The 9,523-nt window shown below is 37.5% G+C and overlaps 1 protein-coding gene across 1 annotated transcript; it reads left to right on the forward strand.

Moving 5' to 3' along the window:
- Window positions 1-296: 296 nt before the first annotated feature.
- LOC132040555 (uncharacterized) lies at window positions 297-2,606 on the forward strand. The gene is made up of 4 exons (XM_059431205.1): window positions 297-336; window positions 430-581; window positions 924-990; window positions 1,778-2,606. The coding sequence occupies exons 2-4, from the start codon at window positions 451-453 to the stop codon at window positions 2,063-2,065; spliced, it is 486 nt and encodes a 161-aa protein (XP_059287188.1). The 5' UTR covers window positions 297-336; window positions 430-450; the 3' UTR covers window positions 2,066-2,606.
- Window positions 2,607-9,523: the final 6,917 nt, after the last annotated feature.

Consider the following 9,523-nt stretch of genomic DNA (forward strand, 5'->3'; position numbering starts at 1 on the left):
TAGTTCGGGGGGTTTTGATGTATATTGCCTAAAATCATAGTAAATGACAACCTAAACCCCATCCCCATCCAACAGACAAATCATTAATTTTCACGCGTTGCTTCTTTCCTCTCTCTCTCTCTCTCTCTCTCTCCTGTTTCCCATAAATGCATAAAATCTTTCTCCCCATCACATCATCTACATATCTCTCTCTCTAAACTCTACAGAAATCTCCTTTTTTGCCTCTTTCTCTCTCATCCATTCAACCACAAGGTAATATTCCAGCCTTTCGCCGCATAACCAATTATTTTTGCGAAAATCTCTTTCCACCATACAATTCTTCTATGTTTAGATTTAGTAATATTCATTTATATATATTAAGTACTTTTTGTGGGTATGAAGAGATAAAAATCTTTTGTGTTGATAGTATTCTTGTTTCTTGTTTTCCAGGCTTTGTACAGTAAAACAAGAATGAATAAATTTGCATGTAGTCAAAATGCCTTGGTGGGTTTTGGAGAGATTTCTGAGTCTAATGGTGTTGTTTGCCCTAAACCTCATAAGGGTGGGCCCTTCATCACAAATCCTCCATTGCTGCAAATCAAGTACGTCTTCTTTTTCTTCTAGATTGATTTTTGTATCCAAATATCATTTGGCCATCTTGTTTATACTTTATAGTAAATATACATGTGTTATACATATAATATACATACAATATACATATAGGAAGCATATATTTACACAACACAATATACATATAATATACATACAATATACATATAGGAAGCATATATTTACACAACACATACTCTGATAATGTATAGGGAGTATATACTTAGGTTAAACTAGTTGGCCGAAGGGTACATTTAATTTAAGTTTCCCTGGATTTTTTCTCCTTCTTTTGTTGCGTTTATTGATTTGGGTATTTCTACGTTTGGGTGTTTTAGCAGTCAAGAAGTGGAGGATTGTGATTTGAAAGCTGGAACTGAGCTTCTGGATATGATACTCACCAAGGTAATTACTCACTTATGAGATAGTTTTTCTAATCTCTTGATTGGGATTTGGGACCAGAGCTTAGGAACAGAGTTTAAGAATTTAATTTGATTTATATATTATATTATGACTGAAAAATTATTTAAGTAATACTAGTTGGTAAATTATTTTGAAACTTGTGGAAGTGCACAAAATGAAGTGATTTTAGATATAAGATGTGCATAATAAAATGAAAAGAGATAATAGTCAAAAACACACCTCAGCTATCACTTTTTCGCGAGTTTCACATCCCAACTATCAGTTGTTCCCTTTTCCTACCTGAACTATCACCAACTATGTATTCACCATCTATATGTTAAAAGGTGATAGTTCAAGTAGGAAAAGAGAACAACTGGAACAACTGATAGTTGACCTAGTCAGCTTTGAGACGTGTTTTATTACATAGATAGTGATAATTCAAGTAGGACAAGGGAACAGTTGATAGTTGAGGTGTTAAACTCGCAAAAAAATGATAGATCGTGTGTGTCTTTGACCATTAACTCAAATGAAAAAGAGTATCATATATAAATTAAGACGGAGGAAGTACATTTTATTTTACTCTAATAACCGACATTTTATTTTACTCTAATAACCACTGATATATTCTTCTTTCTCCCTTAAGATTCATGTTCAGTTGAATTTTGTTGATTCACTAAACCTGTTTAATTTCTTTATCTACTAATGATGTAATTTCACCTAGCAGATTTAGTCTGTTAGCTAGTTAATTCAATTGGTCAAGCTGAAAATTTCTGATTTGTTTTGTGTACAGGGGAGGTATGATGTTGAGGATTCCAATTTTCAGTTGGGTTCATCTCCACCATTTTTTTGTGGGTCCCCACCTAGTAGGGCCTCAAATCCCCTGATTCAAGATTCGCACTTTGGTAACAACAACTTTTTACCTATACCACCAGTTCCAGAATCACCTTCACCACCGCCACCTTTCTCCTCCTCGGATCGTGTGACCAGAGGTGGCTGCATTCGTGGGAAGTTCGGTAACAATTCAACTCCTGTGAGGATCGAAGGTTTCAATTGCCGCGGCATCTCTGCTGTCGCTTAGGTATATAATGACAAAAAAGGACGAGGAAAGAAGAGAGAATTTTGGAGAGAGTGTGCAAGAAACCAAGTCCGATTCGGTTAGCTTTGTGTATATATTATTGAGTGAAAAAAGAGGGTGGTCAGAGTCTTTTTTTGCTGATTTGCTGATGAATTTTGTTCTGCAACCATTCAAATACCTGAAAAAAGTGTATATTGTAATGAGGTGATGAATGAGTGTCAAATTGAGAATAGGAAGCGATAACTTGTAAACTTGAGGGAGCTCCAGAGGCTAAAAGATTGTAATCTTTACTCTGGGAGTATTAGGATTCTTTCCAGAATTAGGCTAATCTATGAGCTGGGAATATTTATAGTACAGTGTGAAGACTCATAAACACTTCTTTGATGCAACATTTTCACAAGAGAAAAGATGGGTCTTAGAAATTCTTTTTATTCCTTTCCAGTAAGCTACTGTATTGTTAATACTTCAGCTGTTTTGATGGAAGCAGCATGCCATAATGGGTCATGTAACTATTAAAGGGTTTGCTAATAGATACAGTTATCAACAATGTAGTAGCATCCTATGTCTTCTCTTTTCTTTTTTTAGTTATCAATTCACTTAGACTTAGCTATTGGTACTTTGACTTTATTCACTGTTTACAAAGAGCTTTAGTAAAAGTCCATCTAATGACGTTATTATCCTCACTTGGGGATTTTGAACTGATCGATAAGGTGTCTGTCATTTGTTTGATGTATGGAATAAGTAAAGATACCAAATTGTGCAAGACAAGTTGGGAGGGAAATAATTATTTCTGATGGTGAAACATTGGAAACTACGTGAAAGGATTTGTTTTCTTAGGTTATCTGATTTTAGTATTGGTGGTATCCTAGTCAATGTGTCACTAGTTCGACTCATCAGGTATATATCTCCCACCAACACGTGCATTTTATTAATTTCCAGTCGGTGTCCTTTTTGAGGACTGGAATTTAACTTTCTTCTCTGTTTTTGGTAGTTTTGCAAACTCGTCTTCTCCTTCCTCCTGCTCCTCGTTGCAAGTAATTAACTAATTTTATCGTTGCAAGCAATTAAACATTGAAGTTGTCATTTGAGGATAGTGAGATGAATCACAAGACTAAAGAAGAAAAGAATTTAGAGATATGAACAATTGAACAATACAGACAAATTTTGCCAATTCGACAAGATTTATGAACAATTGAACAAGATAGTAATAGTATAAAATATTGCTAGTCCGGCAAAACTAATAGACAATTGAACAACATAGGCTAGTCTTGCCATCCGGTAAGATTTGTGAATAATTTAACAAAATTGGTTAAATGAAGGTAGTACCAAGTCTTTTCAATTTGGAAAAACTTGTGAACAATTGAACAAAACAACCAAGTTTTCCTATTCCGACAAAATTTGTGAACAATTTAAAGATAGCTAAATAAAAATTGTACCAAAGTCATGTCACCTCACCATAACTTGCGAATTAGGCAAGTCTTGGAAATGGGTAGAATGAAGATTGTACTAAAACGTCCACCCAGCATAACTTGCAAAAGTGTAACTTTTCATTCTTCCGAGTCTGTGCTTGGTTACTTTTGCACAAATTTCTTAAAAGGGGATAAAAGTTAAATAGCAATCGTAAATGATCCTATTTGTGCAATCACCCCAAATATTAGATAACTATGCCCACCAAAACCTTGGCAAATGGTGAATTTCACTTTAACATTTTTTGTATTAAGATTTGAATTTTATTTTTTCATAGTTTTTAGTTTTACTCAACTGATCATATCTGGGTGCAACTTGCTTTTAGAATTTTGTTGATTTGATTTGGTTGACTACTCAAAGATGGACCTTCCCTGGGATTAAGGGGAAAGAAGGGTAGGGCATGGGGCACAATGTTTAGCAATATAATACACCTATAAGTTAAGGATGCAGAGTCATTGAAAGGGAGTGCTAATTGCTGACAGCTTTGTCCAAAAAATAGGCTGGCTTTTTGCTCATGGTTGGAGACAACAGATAAAAGAATAGCAAATTGGTGGGGGCTTCTCTTGGCCCTTTGTATTTTCCAAGAAGGGTACATATACCAGAACAAACTTTTGAGAATGCTGTGTGCCGACTATGTTGTCGTATAATCTGCTTAGCATGTGTGTTTGCATGTGGAGTATTTATGAGAAGATGCTAATACTAGACGCCGATGATCTCTTCAAAATAAAACTATACCCAATGGCATTGATCGACTTGGGAACAAAAGTTAGATCTATAACAAATTGGCTTAATACATTGATATCCCCTTAAATTTAGCAAATTCCGTTTAGACACTCAAACTACGGCTTGTTCCAATTGAGCACCTAAACACATTACAAAGTGTTTCTATTGAGCCAAAGACTTTTGTAACCCAAAAATAAATTTTTGGAACCAAAATAACCCATTAAAAAAAAAAAAAGAACCTAAATAGGCTTCACGCACAGATTATGTGTGTAAAAGGACCAAAGTGTAGTTTTTACACTAAAGTTCTTTTACGCACATAATCTGTGCGTAAAAGGGGTCGGGTCCCCCACCCCAGCCTTTATTCTTTGGAAATCAAACTGAAAATTAAGCTTTTTTCCATACTTTGACTGAAAATTAGTCACGTTTCAAAACACCGGAATATAAATATTTTATATAGAACTTAATATCTTTTTTAGCGTACAATAATATCTCATTACATCGTATACATATATGTTTGGATCTTCGTTTTAGGGGTTGTAAAGTGCTCCGAAGTAAGTTTGGAAACTTGTTATCTTTAAGTTTTTTTGGTACTTTGACCGAATATTAGTTACGTTTCAAAACGTCGGAATATAAATATTTTATATAGAACTTAATATTATTTTTTTTAGCGTACAATAATGTCGTCTCATTACATCAAGTATACATATATGTTTGGATTGTCATTTTAAGGGTTGTAAAGTGCTCCGAAGTAAGTTTGGAAACTTGTTATCTTTAAGTTTAATTGTCATATTTTATAGGGTTTTAATTAATCTAGGACGTCGCATGAGTTATTAATAATCGACAATAAATACTAAAATAACTAATTATCATTAAAAAAAAATACCCAAAAATATATATAATATTAACATAAAATGTACATTTTATTTACAAATATACAATGTCTCCTAACGCCTAAGGCCAACCCCACCACCCTCACTATCATCAGGACCTTCTCTCCTCCTCTTAATGACAGGATGATCTATGCCATGATCATCCTTTCTTCCCTTCTTCAGGCCCTTGGTGAAAATATGCTTCCTGTGAGAGACAACGGCGGTCTCCACCGAGTAGCCTCTCGCAGATGCCTCGGAGATGACTCAATCGAGGAGACCGGACCACAGTGAGCAAGAATGAACCCGAAATAACATATAAACAATTTAATTTTTCATAAACTAAACATGAAATAACATATAAACAATTATTTAATAAATTATTTCTTTGTAAAAAAAAAACAAACCGTGTGTCGACGGCCTCCCGAGATGGCTAGTCGAGGCTCCTTAGCCGGCTCCTCAACCGTCTCTGAGCGCTACCCAGAGCTGTAGCTGGAGGTGGAGACGGGTCAATCTGGACAGGCGGAGACGGGTCCACAGGCGCAGAAGAATGAACCTATAATACATGTAAATAATTTAGTTTAGATTAATTATTAATTAATACATTATTTTATTGTAAAAAAATAAACCTGTGTGTCGACGGGCTCCTGAGATGGCATGTGAGAGGGCTCCTGAGCGGCCTGCGGAGTCGGAGATGCAGATGGTGCCGAAGGCCCGGCTGTAGAACGGAGAAAGTAGTCATCGAAAATAATATTCAAGTCCTCATCTCCGCCTCCCATATGTAGATCACCAACTAGCACCTGCGGAAATGATGACCAAGGATCATAATGTGGGAACATCTGCTCGGCGTATATCCGTGTCTCTGTGAAGTCGACGTCCTGGAAGAAGAAGGGTATTCGTCAGAGCCGACGGAGCCTGACGGGACATATCGTCAGGCTCATCTACTAGACCTCTGCCAGCCCGACCACCTCCGCCACCCCCGACCACCGCCACCCGGATCACCCTCACTCGCCCCGACCACCTCTCGCCCGGCCCCGCCCACCTCTATCGGCCCTACCACCCTCGGAACACCCTCCGGGTACATCCTCATCGACACGATGCCACTCCTGTGCCTGTGTCATACCAGTGTCGGTAAGATGAACTATCCGTGCCGCATATGCCGCTATCCTGGTCGCGGACTCTCGTGGGGTGCGGGGAATGCTCTCATGGCGTATCATCATATAGTCATCCGTAGCCGCATATATTTGCAAATTTTAAGAATTGAATAAATTCATAAAGTAATACATAATAAGACGACGATTGAATAAACTTACCGCCTAGTACGCTCTCGAGAGTGATGCATATCCTCGCCATCGGACGCGCGGCGTCCCGTGGGTTGGCAACCAAGGAGCGAGTGATATGCATGTACCAAGTCATGTACTCATAGACCGGGTGTCATGTCCGACCGCCGCTAGAGTCGTCATCCTCTGCCCATGTATCGACTTCCGGTGCATACGCCCGCCATGCCGCACCGTCGATCGAACGCTCGTCCCCGGTGTGTGGTAGTGCTCCCAATGTGTAGCCGCGAGTATGTTCCCGACAGCCCAAACCGCCGTAATACATGATCGGGTGCGTGATGCTCAACGATGTCCATATGGATCAATGGACACCGCGCGGTCCACATGCTCACCGCCCTACAAAACGCCCCATACCGACCCAAAATCTGATCATACGGCGTCCATATGAAAGCCTATAAGAGGAATTCAACTAGTTAACAATAAAAGACTAACAAAAATAACAAACTAATGTTAAATCAAAAAAACTTTCCTCGGGGGCCGTCATGCGGTCTAACTGATCCCTAAACGGGAGAATGACATGGTGCATCTCCACACCTCTGGTATGGCATATCCTCAGCAACATAGTCATCGGGAGGGCAACCTAGTCCACACCCATATCTGTCATAGTCATCAAAAAAATTATTTATCAGTCGTCGTTTCGAAAAAAAAATATTTAGTGTTTTATCTACACACACTTAAGTACATTACCTGAAGAAGAGGGCTAAATGCAACGACCTCAACCCTCTCGCCCATAGAGGCTCGATCAAATCCTTCATGTACGTTCGGGATAAGCGGCGCCCACTATATCCCAAATTTCCAGGTCCTCGAATAAAGACGATACCTAATGTCATATCCGCACCCGATATGTTCGGGAACATGATGCACCCGAATATGATGAGAAGATATAAGCGAGCACGTCGGTCAACATCATCCTGTGTCGTCGCCTCACCAATCGGATGCTGCAGATGTACGAGGCGCAAGTGAGCATAGAGGGAGGACCGCAACAACCGACTCCGTCCACGCATATCCCCCTGCAGAGGCTCGAAACCAGTGAGCCTAGCCATCTCCTAGCATACGGCAAAGATCTCCGAGGCTCCACTCTATACTGAACTGCCCGTCCATCAATCAGAGACCATAAATCACCTCGACATCCTGCAGGGTGATGGTAGCCTCGCCAATGCGGAGATAAAATGTATGGGTCTCCGGTCGCCAGCGCTCAATCATAGCTGTCACTACAGCCCTATCGTGAACTAGCCGACCAACCTCGATGCACCGGTAGATACCGCCCCGACGTAGTATATCTATGACACGGGGATGTGGGGGAACAACCTCTAGAATATCCCATGCTGACTCCCCCAAACGGGTACGGACCACTCTACTAGAGGATACCGGTGCATCCCATACATACTGGGACCTATGCTCATGCTGTAGATAAAGTACCTCTCTGTTGTCGAAGGGTCCCGGCTCCATGGTGGTGTCCTATCTATTTTAGGCATTTTAAATTAATCATTAATAAATGAAGTAAGGATTAAAGTGGTATATTTTTTACGCATTTTAAATTAATAATTATTTTTTTTAATTAATCTCTAATACGTAGTATTAGTTATGTAATGTTTTACCGAGAAATTATACAAAGGATTGAATCCTAAACTAAGGATTTTCAATTTCTAATTAGCAAATAAATAAATAAACAATTAACTAACTAATCAAATAATAAAAAATTAATTAGCATATAATTATTAAATAAAGCGAGAAACTAACTAATCAAATAATTAACAAATTATTAACAAATAAATAATTGGCTTAACAAAAACTAAATAAATAATTAGCTAGTCTAACAATTGAAATAACTAATCTAACAATTACCAAATACTAAATAAGCAACTAATAAACAATTAACAAATTAACAACAACTAAACAAATAAAAATAAAAAAAAAAACGGTTGAAAAGCGGCCATTTTAAGCAAAAAAAGTGCGTAAAATTTATTTTTTTGTCCATATTCACACAATGGTAATGCTTAGGTTAATAAATTAACAATTAACAACAAATGAAGAAAAAAAATTTAAAAAAAAATTAAAAAGGGGCTGAAAACAGCCCTTTTACGCACAAAAAAAGTGCGTAAAAGTATTTTTTTGTCCACATAATAGTGCTTAGGTTAATAATGTAATAGAAAAATCGTAGTGAAATACCTAGATTGAAGCTTTGATTTTGAGTTTTTGAATCAATTATACGCTTTATCATGTAAAACTTCTTCCCGTACTTCAATATACCACTTTTGGGTTGGAAATCAAGAAAACGATGTTTTTGATCGCGTGGGACCCGAGGCGGACCTCTAATGGTTGATTTTCGTTTTTTTTTTTTCGAATTTGGGGGGACCAGTGGGAAGACGAATTTTCGATATATTTGCCTCTTTTACGCACATTATGTCCGTAAAGAACTTTAGTGTAAAAACTACTTTTTGTCCTTTTTACGCACATAATCTAGGCGTGAAAGCCTATTTAGGTTTCTTTTTTTTTTTTTTTATTTTTTGCCCAAAAATTTATTTTGGGGTTACAAAAGTCTTGGGCTCATTTCTATTAGACACTTTCGGTTCAAAATTTTGTGCGTATTATCAAATGCTCATTACGTAGATAAGTTAATCATTTAAATATATTACATCTTTTAATCATATGAATTAGTCTCAATAAATCGTAAAACCCCAGACATGTTCCAATTGAGGATGATGTGTATAATTAAAGGACATGATATATTTTATGCAGTTAACTTATCGACGTAATTGGCACGTGAGATCATTTGCAAAAGATTTTTCAAAATTTGAACCGAAAGTGTCTAATAGGGACACATGTCTTCAGGTGCTCAACTGGAACAAGCTATAGTTCGAGTGTCTAAACGACAAATTTGAGGGGACGTCGATGTATTACTAACAAATTCAGTGGACAAATAAACTTATTACCTTCAGCTTGAATTACATATCCATAGTACCAAAATTGTCCTTTCAAAAACGTAAACTATATTCAAAATCTTAACCAGAAGATAAATGGCTAATAAAACAGCAGTTGTATGTTACAAACTTCATACAAGCTTTACT

This window comes from Lycium ferocissimum, chromosome 12 (assembly GCF_029784015.1).
Source record: "Lycium ferocissimum isolate CSIRO_LF1 chromosome 12, AGI_CSIRO_Lferr_CH_V1, whole genome shotgun sequence".
In the NCBI taxonomy this organism is placed as follows: Eukaryota; Viridiplantae; Streptophyta; class Magnoliopsida; order Solanales; family Solanaceae; genus Lycium; species Lycium ferocissimum.

What these genes read in the sequence shown, in the direction of transcription:
- LOC132040555 (XM_059431205.1), top strand. Translation starts at nt 451, where the DNA reads ATGAATAAATTTGCATGTAGTCAAAATGCCTTGGTGGGTTTTGGAGAG. An exon ending in CCTCCATTGCTGCAAATCAA is followed by an intron (nt 582 to 923) that starts GTACGTCTTCTT and finishes TGGGTGTTTTAG; the next exon opens with CAGTCAAGAAGTGGAGGATT. An exon ending in TGGATATGATACTCACCAAG is followed by an intron (nt 991 to 1,777) that starts GTAATTACTCAC and finishes TTTTGTGTACAG; the next exon opens with GGGAGGTATGATGTTGAGGA.